This window comes from Pogona vitticeps, chromosome 3 (genome assembly GCF_051106095.1).
Source record: "Pogona vitticeps strain Pit_001003342236 chromosome 3, PviZW2.1, whole genome shotgun sequence".
NCBI classification, from domain to species: Eukaryota; Metazoa; Chordata; class Lepidosauria; order Squamata; family Agamidae; genus Pogona; species Pogona vitticeps.
The window spans coordinates 231,687,623-231,708,656 of NC_135785.1; the positions used below are offsets into that span (position 1 = coordinate 231,687,623).

Sequence of the window (21,034 nt, forward strand, 5' to 3'; positions counted from 1 at the left end):
GTGCCTTGACTTACGAATTTAATCCGTATTGGAATGGTGGTTGTAAGTCAAAATGTTCGTAAGTCAAAGCACCATTTCCCATAGGAATGCATTGAAGACCAATTAATCCATTCCGGTTGAAGAAAAAAAATCACCAATAAAATAAAACAAAACACTGCAAGCCCCTGGGGCTGCAAAACACAAAACAAATCCCAAAATAAACAGAAACATAACCCCACCAGACCAATCCCACTCTGCAAAAGATTTAAAACGAGTTTTAAAAAAGCAAAAAGCAGCACCTTACCTCTGCTGCTGCCGCCGGGCCACGGCTTCATCGCCACCATGGGAGACCCCCCGGGGTTCCCTTGCTGCCGCTATTGCCACCTTCGGAGCCTCCTGGGGCTTCCCCGCCGCTGCTGGAGGCCTCTCGGGGGTCCACCGCTGGTCACTGCCTTCAGGCTTTCCTGGGGGGGGGGGGTTAGACTGGGCCTACCAGAGGAGGGCTTCCGCTGGTAGGCCCGGTCTACCCCCGGGAAAGCCTGAAGGCAGCGATCAGCACAGGGGACCCCCTGGAGGTCTCCCATGGTGGTGGGGAAGCCCTGGGAGGCCTCCGAAGGCAGCGATTGTGGAGGCGGGGACCCTGGGAGGTCTCCCATGGCAGTGATGGAAGAAGCAGCCTCTTCGCCACCAACGGTTTTTTGAATTTCCCGCCCCTTTTCCCTGCCTGTTTCTGTCCATTAGTCAAAGCTCCGGCTGCAGGTCAAAGCAAAATTTTGCAGCCGGAGCTGTTCATAAGTCAAATTGTTCGCAGGTCAAGGCATTCATAAGTCAAGGCACCACTGTATGCCACACTGGGTATCCACCATTAGTTCGTGTTTAAAGTGAGGGTTAAAGATAAATGTTCCACATTGCTTCTGTGAAACTTCAGGACTGACTAAAGGAAACCTTACTGAAGTTGGCAAAAGTATATAATTCAGCCTGAGAACAGCTCGACTTTTACTTTTTTTTAGGGTTTGTTTTAGATGCAGATTTTCAGTCTGGCTTAAATTTGCGCACTTGCAGATTCAAACCAGGTGGAAGGAGATGTTAATTTCACTTTCACTGCAATAGAAGCCATGGCTAGACTGAAATAAGCTTCACTGAACTCATCAGCATTTATTCTCAGATAGGCTTGGTAGATAGCTCAGTGAGTTAGGTATCTAGTTGCAGACCCAAAATTTGTGAGTTCAATCTCCACTATGTCTCTTGGGATTAAAACCAGCCTATATGACTTTGGCCAAGCTGTACAGTTCTGGAGGCCCCCACCCCCCATTCAAAGGGAATGGTAAACCACTTCAGAGTACTCTGTTTTGATAAAACCCTGAAAATTGTCACCATGTCACAGTTGATTGTGTGTAATTATTATTATTAAGTGTACATTGATTTGCAGCCTTAGTATCCATACTGTATTGCTAGCATGACTACATTGAACTGAATGTGAAAATTACATACATTGGACACTAAAGTACATAAGCTTTTGTCTTGGTCTAACTAGCATTTTTAGCACTGATTAGTATCAGTTCTCCAGGGTTTCAGGCCTTGTGCACCAAAAGTGGGTTATCCCACTGAGCTGATAATTTCCTATTGCAATGTAATGTCAAAGGCTCTAGTCTTTGACATTACAGTACATTATTGCTCTTAACACAATGCTTTAGTGTTGTTACAGTGTCTTCCCTTTCATGATAACGATTCCTCCCCATATGTAAGAAACTCAGAATAAAAAAAGCCTGAATGGGATGAACTTTATATTTGGGATCCATCAAGCATTACTAGCACTGGTAATGTTCAAAAAGCATCCTAATTTGACCATTCGGTGGTTGCTGAATGTTGGGCAAATTTGCTCTTTGGAGAAAGCCTGGAAGACAAATAGGCAAAATGCTGCTGAGAGGAATGCTGGGCTCATGTGATATTTCAAATGTTTGCTTGGGGGGAAAAAAGGAGATGTGGACAGACATCCTTGGTTAATAAAAAAACTGAGGCAGATATGAAAGAAAACCCAGAAGTGGAGTGACAAATGCCAGTTTGTTCAGGAATGCCTTAGTTCTGGCTGATTTTACTATCTAAGGTAGAATGGCGGATTGTCTCTACACAACCCCAGCTTATCCAAGTGAAGGTGCTTACTTCATAAAGTTGTTAGCACTTGAGGAGGAAAATCCTACAGGCACCTCTCCCTTTCCTGGCTGTAAAAATACAATAACGAAGTTAATAGCTAACAGTTAGCTTCTTTTTCATGATGCCCCAAATCTGTTTCCTGAGGCAGTTGCCTCACTTTACAGTGGACCCTTGACTTACAGACGGCTTGACTTACAGACTTTTTGAGTTACAGACTTCTCTGGCCGCAAAATTTAGGTTTGACTTGCAGACTGAGATTTGACTTACAGACCAGAAAAAAAAAACAAAATGGAACAAAAACGGCCTGTTACGGGATTAATCGGTTTTCAATGCACTGTAGGTCAATGGAGACTTGACTTACAGACTTTTTGACTTGAGAACCGCCTTCAAATACGGATTAAGTTCTCAAGTCAAGACCCCACTGTATTGGAAGGTAAGGCCAGCCTTGTACCCCACCACCAGGAACCTATTTTTTGGGTCTTGTGAAGGTTTATGTTAAAACTAGAACTCTTCAGGAATAAGTCTGTCTCTTCATAAACAATCTTAACTGTCACCAAAGCATACACATCACCCTTCCTATTACCCAGAGGCACCCTATTTGAAAAGGATTATTCCTGCCAACATTTTTGACATTTTGGCTGCTGAACTTTAGCCTTGGGACATGCCTGTCTTTAGTGTAGAGATGCTGATTGGAATCCTTGGGCTTGTTTCTGCTCAGGCTGTTTTAAAGAACTAGTTGAGACTAGCAGCAGATTCCAGTATAATTTTTTTGAAGAAGAAGAAATAATAATGCTATATTGACAGGGGGAAGGAAGTGTGGAAAGGGTTGGACTTGTTGATGTAGCAATAGCTTTGCAGTTGTACATATTAGGAAAATATGTGTTACAGCTTCTAACTATATGTAAACTACAGCAGAATGGCATTGTTTGTATGCATGCATGCATGCATGCATGCATGCATGCATGTATGTATGTATGTATGTATGTATGTATGTATGTATGTATGTATGTATGTATGTATGTATGTATGTATGTATGTATTTTGCTGCCTTTTCTCCAGTAGGTTCAAGATAATGACCATAGCTCTTCCTGCTTATCTTGACGAGAAACCCGATGAAGAAGATCAGGTTAAGAGAATAACTGGCCCAAGGTCATTTAGTGCAGTGGTTCTTAACCTTGGTTTACTCAGGTGTTTTTGGACTGCAACTCCCAGAAGCCTTCACCACCAGCTGTGCTGGCTGGGGTTTCTGGGAGTTGCAGTTCAAAAACACCTGAGCAACCCAAGGTTAAGAACCACTGATTTAGTGAGTTGCATAACTTAGTGGGGATTTGAGTGTTGATCTTCCAACACTAACTTCTGTTCAGTTTTCTGTTGCAAATAATTAATTCTTCTGGCCTTGATTGCTGCAGAGGAATATTCCTGAGCTACAAGAGCGTTAGGAAGGATTTCTAGCAGAGGGGAAAAATTCTTCTGCATGACAAACTCTGTCTTTGTTGTATTTAGTGGTACCTGGATCCCAATATTTTTCAGATTTTGAGTAAAAATGAAAAGCTATGGGTTAGGTGAAGCAAACATTGCACAATGATTTTTTTTCTTTACTTAGGTGTTTTTTTAAACATGATGTTCTTTATCCAAGGTACATCTTGGTTAATGATAAGTAGAATGGGAAATCCTTGTTCAATAGATATACAGCAAAACTTACATAAATTCAGTAAAAGTATAAATAGTTAGCTATTCTATTTAAGGTGGCTTGTTTCAACGTAAGCAATAATAGTTGACTCTGAAGCTCTGAATTGCTCTGATGTACACCAGGGGAATGTAGCATTTAAAGAAGAGGTGTTTTATAAACAAAACTGTTTTGGCTAATTTACATATTTGTGCCTCTTCACGAATTGCTGCCTTGTTGTGGCGAGGGGATTGAGTAATTCAGAGACGCTATGGGCTATGCCATGTAGGGACACCCAAGATGGACAGGTCATAGTGGAGAGTTCTGACTAAAGACAATCCACCTGGAGCAGGAATTGGCAAGCCGCTCCAGTATCTTTGCACCAACCACCAATGCTGAAGAGGCTAAAATTGACCAATTCTATGAAGACTATAAGGGACGTGGTGGTGCTGTGGGCTAAACCGCAGAAGCCTGTGCTGCAAGGTCAGAAGACCAAGCAGTCGTAAGATCGAATCCACGCGACGGAGTGAGCTCCCGTCGCTTTGTCTCAGCTCCCGCCAACCAAGCAGTTCGAAAGCATGAAAATGCGAGTAGATAAATAGGGACCACCTCGGTGGGAAGGTAACAGCGTTCCGTGTCTAAGTCGCACTGGCCATGTGACCACGGAAAGATTGTCTTCAGACAAAACACTGGCTCTATGGCTTGGAAACGGGGATGAGCACCGCCCCCTAGAGTCAAACACGACTGGACAAAAATTGTCAAGGGGAACCTTTACCTTATGAAGACTACCAACACCTTCTAGAACCAACACCAAAGAATGATGTTCTTGTCATTATAGGGGACTGGAATGCTAAAATAGGGAGTCAAGAGATAAAAGGAACAACAGGTAGGTTTGGCTTTAGAGTTCAAAACGAAGCAGGGCAAAGGCTAATAGAGTTTTGTCAAGAAAACAAGCTGGTCATCACAAATACTCTTTTCCAACAACATAGGAGGCGACTCTACACGTGGACATCACCAGATGGGCAATACCGAAATCAGATTGATTTTATTCTTTGCAGCCAAAGATGGAGAAGCTCTATACAGTCAGCAAAAACAAGACCTGTAGCTCTGATCATCAGCTTCTTATAGCAAAATTCAAGCTTAAACTGAAGAAAGTAGGAAAAACCACTGGTTTAGTCAGGTGCTGTATAATCTAAACCAAATCCCTTATGAATACACAGTGGAAGTGAAGAACAGATTTAAGGAACTAGATTTGGTGGACAGAGTGCCTGAAGAACTATGGATGGAGGCTCGTAACATTATATAGGAGGCAGCAACAAAAAACATCCCAAAGAAAAGGAAATGCAAGAAAGCAAATTGGCTGTCCAAGGAGGCCTTAGAAATAGCAGAGAAGAGAAGGGAAACTAAATGAAAGGGAGATAGGGAAGGTTACAGAAAATTGAATGCAGACTTGCAAAGAATAGCAAGAAGAGACAAGAAGGCCTTCTTAAATGAACAATACAAAGAAATAGAGGAAAATAATAGAAAGGGAAAAACCAGAGATCTATTCAAAAAAATTTGAGATATTAAAGGACCTTTTGTGCAAAGATGGACATGATAAGGACAAAAATGGTAGGGACTTAACAGAAAAGAAGACACCAAGAAGAGGTGGCAAGAATACACAGAGGAATTATACCAGAAAGATCCGGATGTCCCGGACAACCCAGATAGTGTGGTGGCTGATCTTGAGCCAGACATCCTGGGGAGTGAAGTCAAGTGGGCCTTAGAAAGCTTATTTAACAAGGCCAGTGGAGGTGATGGCATCCCAGTGGAACTAATTAAAATCTTAAAAGATGACGCTGTTAAAGTGCTGCATTAAATATGCCAGCAAGTTTGGAAAACTCAGCAGTGGCCATAGGATTGGAAAAGATCAGTCTACATCCCAATCCCAAAGAAGGGCAGTGACAAAGAATGCTCCAACTACTTTACAATTGCACTCATTTCCCACGCTAGTAAGGTTATGCTCAAAATCCTACAAGGTAGGCTTCAGCAGTATGTGGACCAAGAACTCCCAGAAGTACAAGGTGGATTTCGAAGGGGCAGAGGAATTAGAGACCAAATTGCTGACATGAACTGGATTAGGAAGAAAGCCAGAGTTCCAGAAAAACATCTACAGTACTTCTGCTTCATTGACTATGCAAAAGCCTTTGACTGTGTGGACCACAGCAAACTATGGCATGTTCTTAAAGAAATGGGAGTGCCTGACCACCTTATCTACCTCCTGAGAAATCTGTATGTGAGACAGGAACAACAGTTAGAACTGGATATGGAACAACTGATTGGTTCAAAATTGGGAAATTCGTATATGCAGAATGCATCATACGAAAGGCCGGACTGGAGGAATCCCAAGCAGGAATTAAGATTGCCGGAAGAAATATCAACAACCTCAGATATGCAGATGATACCACTCTGATGGCAGAAAGTGAGAATGAATTGAAGAACCTCTTAATGAGGGTAAAAGAGGAGAGCGCAAAAAATGGTCTGAAGCTTAACATCAAAAAAATAAAGATCATGGCCACTGGTCCCATCACCTCCTGGGAAATAGAAGGGGAAGATACAGAGACAGTGACAGATTTTACTTTCATGGGATCTGTGATCACTGCAGATGGTGACAGCAGCCACGAAATTAAAAGATGCCTGCTTCTTGGGAGGAAAGTGATGAGAAACCGAGACAGCATCTTAAAAAGCAGAGACATCATCTTGCCAACAAAGGTCTGCATAGTCAAAGCTGTGGTTTTTCCAGTAGCGATGTATGGAAGTGAGAGCTGGACCATAAAGAAAGCTGTGAGCCGAAGAATTGATGCTTTTTAATTGTGGTGCTGGAGGAGACTCCTCTGGACTGCAAGGAGAACAACCGATCCATTCTGAAAGAAATCAATCCTGAGTGTAACTGACGCTACCGACATGAATTTGACCAAACTCCGGGAGGCAGTGGAAGACACGAGGGCCTGGCGTGCTCTGGTCCATGGGGTCACGAAGAGTCGGACATGACTTAATGACTAAACAACAACACATATTTGTGAGAATCAAATTTTATTCCATGTGCCCATTTCATAAAAATTGTTCATTTGCACATTCATTCTCTTGGACTGTGAAAATCAAGCTAGGACAGTAATTTACAACTTCAGCTAAACACCTGGGTGTCAGCTTTTCCCAACATGTCAGTGGGGACTGAGGGTATTTGCAGCTGTCTTCTCAACAACAACAAAAGCCTCTTTCTTCCTTTAGCTTTTGCTGGAGCCTCTAATCTGATAAGTCCCTTGATACAGTTGTTGGTTTCATGTTGAAAAGCCATTTTCATTCTCTAAGAACTTCCAAGGTAGAAAACATATGAGTGGTCCTGGCTTTCACATGTTAAAGTAGGTGTGATGAATGGGATGTTTTACAGATATTTTTACCCTGTCTTTCTCCTTAAAAAGGAACCAAGGCAGTTTACATCTTAAAGACTATACAGTATTTAAAAGCTAAAAAGAGTAAGTATCCAAGTATTTTTTTAAACGAATCAAATACCACACTTAAAATGACAAATAAAATCAACACCAGAAACACATTCAAAAGCAACAAGGCCCTTTGGCCCATTTAAAAACACATCTCAGACAGCCAGTCACTAAGAAAAGGCCTGCTTGAAGGAAGGAATAGTAAAGATGATGTCAGCTTGATCTCCTGTGGGGAGGGAGTTCCAGAGTCTGGGAGCAGTGATAGAGAAGGCCCACTCTAGATAACTTTGGAAGATAAGGCAGGACTTGTACATATGCAAAGGGAAGTACAGTATATATAAAGGATAGCATAGTAGTGTGTGTGTTTGCCTATGAGAAGAGAAATAGGATGTGTGCATGTATGTAAAAGGAGTTTTCAACACAATGACATGAGTGGACAGTTGAAAATGAGCAAAGGTTGTGTTTGCACAAATACTAGTAGAGCAAAACAGCAACCATACCAGTAGCAAGTACCTCTTTTCTGAGATACAGAAGCCATCCTCTGATATTACCATCCATTATCCAAGATGCAGAGGAGTGCCTGGTTCTGCCCTTATTCATTTTTACTATCTCTGTTTGTCTCTTAAGTTTTTGTTCATATAAAAGTGCTGTGTGCGAGCAAGTGCCCTAGAAAACTGTAACAAAACTTTGCATGTTGACTAAAGAGAGTAAGCAATCTCTGAACAGGGCTTTGCTGTTCCTCACTGCTGTCACTGTTAGGTATAATATCTCCAAGCTTCTGCTAAGGTCAGGTAGATATTTCCAGCCCAGGCAATGTGTTTCTGTCCTATGTAAAGTGCATCAACAAATAAGACAAAGTATAAGAGAAATCAGACAAAGCTTCAACAGTTAGTACTCCTCTAGCTTAAATGGGGTTTACAGTAGAATATCTCCTTCAATCTTATCTGTCATTCACACTTCCCATTCTATAATTCAGTCCTTCGTGAGTGGAGAAATGTTAAATCATCAGATTTGGGAGCACAAGGGAGAATAAATAGAGGGAACAGTACCAGTTTAAAGCTTTTTACTAACTGGGTCCTAAGGCAACCTGACATTTGCTACTTCGAACTTTACATTGTAATTCAGTTTTAGTATACTTCCTTCCTTCTTAAGTTTACAGTTCACACTGAGAGGTGGGTAAAGGCAGAGGCAGATCATGGTCCAAGCAGCAGTGAGCCCCTTCCATTCTGATCATGGGCTGCCTGTGGTTGAAAGCTTGTTTGACTCATTGGAAAAGAGTGTTGAGTTTAGATTGGAGACATAAAGCCATGCTGAGCCACACACAATGAAGACTGCTTTGTATGTTGCACATGAACAGGCAGCATTACCACTAGTCTGTCCTATTGCATGTGAGGTAAATACACATTTCCCCAGCCCAGTATGTGCTATAATAAACCACAATTGACTTTGGTTTCCTGCCATATGTATATATGGTGTACATATTTTGAAACTTGCACTTAATGTATTCTATGCACTTAATTATTATAACCTACAGATGGATGTAACACTCAGTCCTGATTGTGTGAAATGGCCCTGTTATATTCTATTCCATTTCTCATGCTAATTTTAAAATATATGAGCATACTCTCCTGGAACGGAATGGTGAACCATATAGCAGAACAAGATAGAGAGTGTAGAGTGTTTTCATGTAGGAAAAAATGAGGTTTTTTTTAAGCAACAGATTGTAGTGGGATATTTATTTATTTACAATATTTTTAGCCGCACCATTATCAGTGGCTTCTGGGCCACGGGTAATGGTGCGGCTATGCCACTCTAGATAGTTTTCCTTTTAATATAAACGATGATAGTTTTATTTGGATTCACTATACTGCTGTGTTTGGGTTGCTAAGTTTTGTTGTGTGGGTGTTTTTTTTATTATTTATTTATTTATTTATTTATTTTGCTTTATTAACAAGATAGCAACATTTCTTTATGTGGAGCAAATATAAAAATACATCCATTTTAGTGATAATAAACTTTAAAACATGGGGAAAATAAAGTGACCTGAGCAAAAAATTAACAAGAGTTCAGCATATAACTCAGAAGTATGATTAGGTCTGTTTTACCTCCAGGCCATGCTTACCCTTCTGAACCTGTATGTTGTCTCTTTTTTCCCTCCAAGCAGATCTTCTAATAGCAGAAAAATAATGTTTTCCATCTGCAAAGAAAGTTCTTTCCAAGTGAGTTGGATTGCAGAAGTCTGGCGTTTTTCCTCCCTTTCACTCATTGGCTTGGAGGTGTTTTTGTTTTGTTTTGTGTGTTGTTTTTTAAGGCCTTGGGTCTTCTTTTGTGCATATACATTTTTTTCGACAGTTCTGGAGCTGTTGTCTTGGTTCTGGGTTAAAATAGTGCTGTGATAAATTTGGACCACCAAGATGCGCATTAATTTTCTTTTTCTAGTTTATATTTTGTTGATCAGAGAAACGTGTAGTGCGAGCAGTCAAACTTTAAGTTCTCTTTTACTGTCTTCTCCTACTCTTTTTCCGTATTTTTATGCGTCTCTTAAAATTCTATCCTATGAAACAGAGAAATGGAAGAATCAAGCTAGCAACATTCTTTTCTTAGACATACTGTAGGTATTGCAGCATAGGTAGCAGCAGTATTGCAAGCCATCAGTTAAACTTCATCTGTCAGAAATACCCAGCAGAATGGCGCTCTCTCCTGAGTTTGCCTGTAAAAGATTAATTATTTTTCTGAAGTTCACCATTATGCTGTCTCGCTATGTTTATTATTATTATTTAGTTGTATGATGCCAAGACATTCTTGAAGTATTAAACATGTTTGCTGCAAGTCACTCTCATGTCTTTGGTGTCTCTACTTCTTTCCTTTTTGAATCCAAGCACTAGCACTGACAGCTAATACATTTTGTGTTTGGGGAGGCTTTTTGCCATCCTGCCAAGGGAGCTGTTTTTTATTTTGAAATGTTTTTGAAGCAATCTTGCTTTAATTAGCCTGTTTGAGAAATTTCATGTCACTTTTCCATGAGCGTGGGTGGGAGAACCTTGGAGCCAAAGCTGTCTTTTACTCTTGGAGAGCTGGTATAAATCCCAGAGAATGAAAACATATTTTTCCACTCTTCCAGTCTGCCAGTAGAGGCTTGGCCATAGTTTTGAGTTCACAGGCTGTTCTAGTTTTTCCTTTCTCGGTTGCCTAAATACTTGCATTGATCCAGTCCAACTGTACACAACTTACTGTCACATGTGATATTAAGAGAGTCTAAAAGTCTGGGCTTTCAGCTATCAACATTCATGAGCCAAAACCAAGATGATTAAGATATAAGAATGAGAAAGAGGAATATAGCATCTTTTCAGATGGCTTGATTTTAGATGGATTGCTTCTTTTCTCCATTACAGAATATGGTCTGGAGATGGAGTATGAAATTAAGAAGTAGTTCAGTAGTTCAGTATGCAGTATTGCTACAGCTTTTGTTATCTCAGGACAGCATTGTTGTGCTACTTGTGTCTGGTAGAATTTCCTTTTTGTGTAACTAATTGCCTGAAAGTAAAGGAACTAACTGTCTTAGGCTTTACACCTGATAATCCTTAGCGTTTTCTGTGTGGGGCATGCCTTCATTTTAGTGCTCAGCCTTTTCCAAACATACATCAAACTTCTCATAGCCTTCACCCCCAATAATAGTTTCATGTTTATATGAATGCTTAGTGCTCCTTAAATATCCTTGCATTCATATACCTGACTCCTACATACAAAAACGTGTAGTTTGGGGTAGTCTGGCACAAACATTAGAAGAGTAGCACAAATATAATCATCATCATCTCAGAATTACAGAGCTAGGAGGAACCCTATGGATCATCAGCCCAGTCAAGGAGGCACAGTGAGGAACTGAACTGCAAACCTCTGGCTCCACAGCTAGATATCTCAAACCACTGAGCAATCCATCATCTTGATCAACCACATGCATTGGAACATCATAAGAATAAAGCACCATTTCTTTCTCATTCTTCCATTTCCCTCTTACTGAACATATTGAGATAATGGAGGATAAAGGACACCCTGACAAACACAATGTGGATTAGTGGATTCTGTTGGCTGAAGGTATTCAGTTTATTCAGGACTTGTCTGTTGAGGAAAGACAGAGACACAAGGAACTATGAGGACTAAATTTGAGTTTTCCTATGAACTCTCAGGAGTTTTTACAGCATTCTGTTACAGATCCTCTCAACTTTTTTTTTTCCTGTTTTGAGTCCCACTAATAAACTGGCAAGCTGCTCTCAGACAGCTATAGCCAGCTGATGGATCTTGTCTCACTGCTGGAAATCAGTGCTCTAACAGGTTAACTGTAGGGCATTGGAGCCTCAGCATTAGCCTTGTGAACTTTACATGGGGGTGTTATACCTTAGGAACTACTGTTTGTTCTGTGGGAACAAGGGGAGATGATTGCTATAGAAGAGACCTACAAAGTTATTATGAGATGTCTTCAGGTAGTTCTCTCTGTCTTAAAAGCCTTTGTAGAGGGTTAAGAAGTACAGATAGAGTAATAGAAATGGCTAAGGGAGGAAGAGGAGGAAGGATTTTCTATTTTTATTTTTAAAAACTGGCTTTGGGGAGAGCTTTTGTGAATATTCCCTCCTGATTTCTAAATGTACTGACAGGCAGACATTTCAGGGCAGGTGTCACGTCAGTTGCATTCTAGAGTGAAACTGATCCATCCCTCTTGATTTGCTTTACTCGTTCTCTTTTTCAAAGAACCTTTGTGTTGGCTGTTTACCTCCTAAGAACACTAGTATGAGCCAGGGACTAGCATAGAAGTCTAGCCTAGGGATAAAGAAGGTGTGGTCTGTGAAATATTATACTTATTATTTGCTCTGCCTGAAAAATGTTTCCTTTTTTGGAGGGTGAAGAGAGTTCGCAACATTGTCTTCCCAAGATAATATTAGGAACAAGTTTAATCATTGCATTCTTGTATTTTTGTGGTATATCATATTATGTTTTTTCAGATATAATCTGTGATCCCCCCAACTAAAAGCCATTGCAACACCAGATTGTCCAGTGTTATTAAGAAAGCATGACTAAGACTTTTGGGGACTTCTAAACATTTCATTAAACGTTTTGGGCTAACAGTCTTGTGCATTTATTACATTTTCATTGCATTTCATTGAACACAGCAGTAAGATTACTAATGAATGGTCAGAGTTCCCTGCTATTTGCATATCCATTCAGATACCTTGCTCAGTATTCATGTTTGTAGAATTCCAGCTACAGACATATGACAAGGTGCTGCTTATGTGTAACCGACACCTTGTTAGATCACTTGCAGCACCTTCCACTACTAGAGTTCTGCACACATATAAGTATTGAATAGGATACTAGACTGTTGCTCTTTATTTTCAGCTTCTGTTGAAAAACACTGTTTCCTTTTTTTAAAAAAAAGCAAAGATTTTCCCAGTAATTTCAGGTAAAAAATGGTTTTGACTGAAACTGTCCAGCACAATTTTGGGTCCACAGATACTTGTTAAGTTCCAGGTCCAAGAAACTCCTGCTAGCTGGGCAGTATGATGGATTCTGAGAGTTGTACATCAGAAACATATGCAAACCCATGGGTTTAGATTCACTGATCCAGCTCAACTGTGTGTATGTGGTCTGCAGTGTATAAAGGAGAGATTGGGGGCTGTATATACCCATTTCTGGACCTTGGAGAACTGAATTCACACCTGTGATCAGCCATCCCCTAATTTCTTATAGTGTTTTTGTTTTTACTGAAAATGTTCAATTGTGCCCTCTATTGACCATTTTAAAAGAATAGTTGTGAGACGCCTCAAAGATGCTGTGAGCTGTTTAAAACATGGCACAATTGCCTCCATATCCCCTAGAGGGGATTTTCTGAGCACATTTGTTTCTAGAAATAATTGTTGAGGATTGAAGGAACTGAGGACTACATTTGGATCCTAGAGGACTTCATGCAGCCCAGAGACTGCATGTTGCCCACCCCTGACATAACAGAATGGTGTTTAGCTTCCTTTGTCTTTCTTAATACAGTGGGTAAAACATTCATTTATTGACAACTAATGGTCTGACTATCACGCTGTCAGACTACAGATGTGCAATCTTATGACTGCATGTCTCAGTCTAACTCATGATTTAATTCAGCGACTAAAGTGATGAAAGGTTCTGACCAACTGGGTTCCAGTCCTGTTTTCATGAAGTTCCAGACTAGGACCACATCACTAACCTATAAAGGATGTGAGAAACAGTTACAAGCTTGCTTGGATATAAATTCAGTTGTAATATATTTTCAGTGGAACTGGGATAAGGAGATGTGGTTCAAAATGGAGACATTTAGGCCACTTGGAGGCTGTCGCCAACTTTGTATATTTTTCAGCACTGGGTCAAGACTTCTTTCTTTACCCAGAGATTTTAAATTGTTATATCATTTGGTTTTTTTTGAATATTGTTAAAACCATTTCTCAGTTTTATTGTTTATGGTGTTGTGACTTTAGTATTGATGATTAATGATGTACCTATATTGCCCTGAAATTAAGGTTCCCTCTAAGCTGTGCGCATGTGACTCCACCTCCCTCCGCGCAGCTTTCAGCCTACTCCACGCAGCAATCATGTTCAATCTCTTTAGTTCCGGTCACAACAGAACCGTGCAAAGGGTGGTGCAGAGTTGTGTGCACGTGCAGGGGTGAAGTCACGTACATGAGAAAATCAGAGGATACATTGCCTGAAATTTATTTTTATGTAAGTTAAATATAGACTAGATGAATGAATTAACCATCTGACAGAACAGTGAAATTAGGAAGTAGTAATATAGTCACATTCTCAATTACTATTTACCTTTAAATCACTAAGCCCAGACTAAGTAGACAGCATTTAAAATATTTTATTTGAAGATTAGTTGATAGTTTTATGTTTGTGCTAAAGTCGCATCAACCCATTTAAAACCTTTTTTATGTTGAGAACAGTAATTCCATATGGTCAGAGACAAAGCTTATTTTACAAAGTGTTTTGATAGCTGTTTAAGGATTGTTTGGTTATAGCAGATAGTTTTGAGAATTCTCCAGAACTTTAAGGAGAAAAAGCAAAACTAGTGCTACTCTACATCAGGACTAAGAATGAAACGTCAGTGCTATTTTTGCTTGAAGTTGGTGCCCTAATGTATGATAGATTTGTGCAATACTTGTAGATTAAGACTGGCAAAGAGTGGCCCGGAGGCTGTATGTGGTCTTGCAGGCAGCACACTGCTGCTCCACAAGCTTCCCCAACCTCTTAAAACCCAAACGTTGGGGGAGGGAATCACTCTCAAATATCAATCACTTCCAGAGACCAGACCTCTTTCTTTCTTTCTTTCTTTCTTTCTTTCTTTCTTTCTTTCTTTCTTTCTTTCTTTCTTTCTTTCTTTCTTTCTTTCTTTCTTTCTTTCTTTCTTTCTTTCTTGTATGAAGGAAACTGAGGGTTGAGGACCTCATGTTCTCCTTGTATCAAGTAGTTTGATATTTTCATCCAGGTTTAGGATTGGATGGTATCAAATAACCAGTATTTTGATTATTTGTATCCCACTTCAGAGACCTGCATATTGTAAAAGCTGGTTTTGCTTTGTTTTGTTTTTCAAATGGTAGATGAGAAAGTTTTAATCTTCCTCAAGCCTCTCATGATTCCTTTTAAATTGATTTATTTTGTGTTCGGAATTCACCTTGTTGCCTGTATGTAAAGGCTAACTTCCTGCTTTTAACTAATCCTCGACCATCTTCTTAATAGATCTCAAAGACTTCAAATATTACGGCCAACATGTGATAGAAGTTGATGAGGGAAATACAGCTGTGATAGCATGCGATCTTCCTGAAAGCCATCCAAAGGCCCAAGTTCGCTACAGCGTGAAACAAGAATGGCTGGAAGCTTCCAGAGGTGAGCTGTAACTAACTAGGGAAAGTAAAAACATTGGAGCAAGTGTCTGCTTTTTTTCTTGGTTTCTTGTAATGTTCTTACATTTTCTGGCTGGTCTATTTATTTATTTAAAAGATTTTTTTAGCCACACCATTACTAATGGTCTCTGAGCGGTGTACAACAATATTAAAACTTTAAAAACATCAAAACCATTAAAAATAGACAGTATTATAATAATCCCTATAATATAGGGCCTATATTAAAACAGTCATAAAACATTAATATTAATAAATCCTGCTGCTCATATGGCCAGCTAAATGATACTATTTAATTAAAATGCTGGCTAAACAGAAAGGTCTTTGCCTGGCACCAAAAAGCCAAAAGTGTTGGAGCCAGGCAGATCTCTATAGGGAGGGTGTTCCAAAGTTGGGGAGCAACAGCCAAGAAGGCCCTATTTAATCACTATTCTCAACTTTATTATTTTGTAATTTAAATTTTTATAACACATAAAAACATTTCCATTGTCACTCGTCATGTTCACAGGATATACATCAAATTGCTCATATCATATCATGTCTCATTTGTCTCTATACTTTATTTCTTTGCTCTAGCCACTCATACATTTTATTCCACTTTTGATCATATCCCGAATCCTCTTCCCCTTTAATTGTCATTGTCAATCTTATCATCTCTGCACAATATAAGATTTTTTGTACAATTTTTTCTTTTAACGGAGATTTCTCAATTTTCCAGTATTGAGCCCATACTATTCTAGCTGCTGTCAATATATGTAATATATATTCTCAGCATTATTGTGGTTCTGTGAATAGTAAACTGGACTTCACACTTGCAAATTCTTCTTGTTCACCCCATAACAATTTCATAATTGTTTCTGTTATTGTCATGACTCTAAAAATGCATCTGTGAAAAGTAGATATGACTGCTAGAAAATGCAAGAATGGGCAAATCTGCTGTGGCCCACATTCATGGAAGGAATCTTTGAGGCAACAGAGGATATTTTCTTGGATCAATTCCAAGCAAGATTGCCCTCCCTTGCACCAGATTAGTGCAAAAGTACCAAGCAGTGGGATGGAAGAGTCAGTCTGAACTTCAGTTTGTTTTGAATGGCTTGGAACTGGAGTCCTCTCTGCTACTCCCATTATTCTTTGTTTGTGTCATACATATGTCAGTCCACCATCCTCAAACACTTGAAGCCCATGCCATGGTCAAAGGAGACAGTGTGGTCTCACTGATAAAACACAAATATCTTTTGAAAAGTTTTGTAATATTTCATACTTGAAAGTGGCTATGTATCATTTGAGAGAAAGAAGTAAAATACAGTGGTGCCTCGCATAACGATGTTAATTGGTTCCGAAAAAAAACGTTATGTGAAAACATCGTTATGTGAAGCACCATTTCCCATAGGAATGCATTGAAAACCGGTTAATCCGTTCCAATTGGAACGGATTAACCGGTTTTCTCCCTCCCCCCGTGGCTTGGATCTGACCCATGGCAGCTACCTCAGCCATGGCTGGACTCCCTAGAGTCCGGCCATGGCTGGGGTAGCCACCGCGGCTCGGATCCAAGCCGCGGGGGGAGGGTGGTGGGATTGGAATGCCTTTCAGGCATCCCGGGCTTGGATCCCACCCAGGCCGTTTTCGGACTTCCGGAAGTCCGAGAACGGCCTGGGTAAGCGGCGTGGGTAGGCTTCAAGCCTTCCCTATCCCCCCGCACCCTGTCCCCGATGCTTGAAGCCTCCCCGCACCGCTTTCCCCAGCCGTTCTTGGACTTCCAGAAGTCCGAGAACGGCCGGGGGAGGCGGCGTGGGGAGGCTGCCGGCGGCGGGGACAGGGTGTGGGGGGTATCTGGAAGCTTCCAGGCAAAGGCCTGGAAGCCTTCGACACCCCCGTACCCTTCCCCCGCCGCCGCTGAGAGCCTTCCGAGCTCTCAAAGGGCTTTCTCCAATATCGGAGGGGGCCCTTTGAGAGCTCGGAAGAGAATTGTCGGCAGGGGACGGTGGCTTCGGGGTCCTTCCAAGTCCGCAGCCCACTGCCAACATTTTCCCCCAGCTGAGCGGCGGGGCTTCAAAGCTCCCACCGCTCAGCTGGGGGAAAATGGTGCCTATGGGGAAAAATGGCTATGCGATTTCTTCGTTAAACGGGGCGCTCGTTATACGAGGCACCACTGTAGTTATATGTGGGCAAATTCCTATATGTAGGATATATTTTGCATATTATTTTGTTTTCTTACTGTAGCTCTATTCTATTCTATTTTGCCTGTCTTCCATGGTGTTTGCTGACAAAAGCACAGACATGATTTGCAGTCAGAGAGACCTAGTGTCATTCCCCTGATAAATCTGTTCATAAAAATAAGCCACTCTGATTATAGTATTCCAATGCCAAGCCACATGTCTTTTGAGACGTACTGAATTTCAGCACTAATTACAAAAAAACAAAAACAATCTCTTCTGTGGTATATAATATTTACTAAAGAGCAATAGTGAGGGCCCAACTTATCTGTTACCACAGTGGTGTGAAACTTGATAGAAAGGAAGCAGCTCTCCTAACACTGTAGTAATATCTGACCTTTGCCTCAGTGATAACTGAAAGGTGATAGAAAACAAAATAATATGCAAAAGATATCCCACATATAGGGATCTGTCCATATATAACCATTATACTTCTTTCTTTCAAAGTACAGTGGTGCCCCGCTAGACGCTTACCCCAGTAAACGACGAAATCGCTTGACGATGACTTTTTTGCGATTGCTATTGCAATCGCAAAATGATGGTTCCTATGGGGGAAATCCACTTTACGTTGATTAGGTCCTTGCTTCGCGAACCGTTTGTTTGCAAAACCAAGTTTTTTCCGGCTCTACAAAATGGCTTCCCTCCCTTCGCAAAATGGCTGTTTTCCGGACAGAAGCTTCGGAAGACAGCGATTTTAAACAGCTGATCGGCGGTTCTCTATGGGTGATCTTCGCTAGATGAGGAGGTATTTCCCCATTGGAACACATTAACCAGTTTTCAATGCATTTCATTGGGGGTTTTTTTGCATGACAACGATTTCGCTGTACAGCGATTTTAACAGAACGGATAATCGTCATGAGGGGCACCACTGTAATACATAGCCACCTACCCTCTTAGCTTTGAATCTTAGACATACATCCTAGGGAGTAATCCCTGCTGGATGCTGCTCAGAAATTAAATCTGTATAAACATATATAAAAATATTTGCCAGGAAAACTACAGATTTTTTAAAAACTGAGCTACTTTTTACTCCAAACTAGGTTAAGAGCTCTTCCTTTATAAAATTGCTTTGCAACGGCAGTGGGAAACCTCAGGGGTTCAGGAGATGGTCATCACTGGAGATCTGTACCATCCATATTCCCGTGACTCTCCTACTTTTTAAATTCAGAATAACTGTTGGCGCTCCCAAATAGTCAGCTGTATGCTCTAAGGGCACAGTGAGCAATTCTGGGCCATTTCCACAACCACACTTGATTTTTCTAAACAGGTGGTAACTATACAACGGTTGTACCAGCCTGAAATGGCCAGTTATACTCTGTTGTTGTTGTTGTTGTTGTTGTTGTTGTTGTTGTTGTTGTTGTTGTTTAGTCATTTAGTCGTGTCCAATTCTTCGTGACCCCATGGACCAGAGCATGCCAGGCCCTCCTGTCTTCCATTGCCTCCCAGAGTTGGGTCAAATTCATGTTGGTCGCTTCTATGACAATGTCCAACCATCTTGTCCTCTGTTGTCCCCTTCTCCTCTTGCCTTCACACTTTCCCAAGATTAGGGTCTTTCCCAGGGAATTTTCTCTTCTCATGAGATGGCCAGAGTATTGGAGCCTCAGCTTCAGGATCTGTCCTTCCAGTGAATACTCTGGGTTATACTCTGTAGAGGGCACTATTGTCCATTTCAGGCAAAGAAAAGGTGGAGGGTTCGGGGAGCTTGGGTCATAGTGAAACTCTTCAGGCAGCATATTTAGTCTTCAGGCTGTGCTTTGCTCATCCATGCCATATGAGACTCAGTGTATGACTGCAGAGCCAGAGTTTGAGAGTTCAGTTCCTCACTGTGCCTCCCGTGGGAAGAGCCAGCTTGTGCCAGCTGCACAGTCCCAGGGTGCCCCCAGAAGAAGAGAATGGTGAACCTCTTCTATGTATTCTCTGCCTAGAAGACCCTGGAAAAGGCCCCTGTAAGTCGGAATTGACTTGAGGCATGTAATTATTATCTTGCATTTACATTCCATTCAAGTGACAAAACACTGTAATTGTTAAAAATTAAAAACAATAGAAGAATGTTAATTGTCCATTTTGGCTGTTCCATTTGGAAATGTAGTCCCTGAACTGTCAACCGATCTGAAAAATAGCTTTTTGCACATTGAAGTTGCCCAGTCCAGGTATATATTATTTAGGAACCAAACAGCACAGAAGTTCGTTCCCTCATGACATGGTTCTAATCTTCTTCTCTTTTGTTTTCACAGACAATTACTTGATCATGCCATCAGGGAATCTTCAGATAGTTAATGCTAGTCAGGATGATGAAGGAACTTACAAATGTGCAGCCTACAACCCTGTCACCCAGGAAGTGAAAACATCTGTGTCTAGTGAGAGACTTCGTGTGAAACGTAAGTCAGAAATTTTCCAGGCTCTTTTTTCAGGCTGCCCTTTCTCACAATAATGTGGTTAAGTTAAATGTTACAAAAACTGTGATACACTGTGAATATTGTGTATTATTTAACAGTGTTAAATAATCACAAAATACAAGTTTATTATCTTATTGGGTGGAATGCCCTTAAATTAATACGTGAAAGCCTTCTTTTAAAATGTATGTTGTTGATGGCCAAGTTGCTGAAGCTCTAGTTCCAGCTTGTGATTTCCAGTTGGATCTTTCTCATTAGTCAATTTTTTTCCCTATAGAATGAATTTGTTGGTGTCATTCTGTTTTGTAAGAATCTTATCTTTCACATTTTCCTCTTGTTTTTTCCCACCAGGCTCAACAGCTGAGGCAGCACGTATAATTTATCCACCAGAAGCTCAGACCATCATTGTTACCAAGGGACAGAGCCTTATTCTTGAATGTGTAGCTAGTGGAATTCCCCCTCCACGTGTCACATGGGCTAAGGATGGCTTCAATGTCTCTAGCTACAACAAGACCCGGTTCCTTCTCAGCAATCTCCTAATCGATACAATCAGTGAAGAAGACTCAGGGACCTACAGTTGTATGGCTGACAATGGAGTGGGAGAAGCTGCAGCAGCATTCATACTCTACAATGTTCAAGTGTTTGGTAAGTGCAGCTGCAATTTCCTTCTTCTCTTCCACAGCAGCTACAGGCATTGTCCAGAGACTGCTTGGATAATCCCATGTGCTTGTTCTCTTCAGAATTGTTTTAATGTGAATTTTAACACTCTCAAGAAAGAGTAGCAAACTGTATCTCACTTGAGCCTAACTTAAGTATCTACAAAACAAAAAGGCATATTTCATGCGACACTTCTAAGAGAAAGTAGTGTGGTAGTGAGCAGTCACTGTAAGGGCTAAACACTTTGTAAGGACTAAACAGTCTTCTTCTCCTCATTCATGTGAATGTACCATAACCCTAATTTGGTAGGAGTACCTAGTACCTATTCATACAGAAGAAATGCACAAGATGGGCATTTGTTTATGAACAGGTTGGTTTCCAGAGTTCAATACATGAGTAATCTACCTAGGTCTTAACAATCTTAATTATTAGCCCAAGAAAAGAATTAGAATGTTCTTGGTGGGATTTGATGAAAGAACTGCTTCATTTGTTTTCCACTCTGGAGCTTCTCAACATAGAGCAGGCACTAGAAATTGCTTATCTCTCAAGGGTGTGTATTCAAATGCATCAAGAATACATTGTG

The 21,034-nt window shown here is 40.7% G+C and overlaps 1 protein-coding gene across 2 annotated transcripts in view; it reads left to right on the top strand.

The window, feature by feature from the left end:
• The window catches only part of BOC (BOC cell adhesion associated, oncogene regulated), an 87,534-nt gene that overhangs the window by 45,209 nt on the left and 21,291 nt on the right, over positions 1 to 21,034 (top strand). For both annotated transcript variants that reach the window (XM_020784984.3, XM_020784985.3), the window contains exons 4-6: positions 15,028 to 15,174; positions 19,636 to 19,779; positions 20,146 to 20,439. In XM_020784984.3, coding sequence (XP_020640643.3) covers positions 15,028 to 15,174; positions 19,636 to 19,779; positions 20,146 to 20,439 — 585 coding nt within the window. The remainder of the gene's footprint in view (positions 1 to 15,027; positions 15,175 to 19,635; positions 19,780 to 20,145; positions 20,440 to 21,034) is intronic.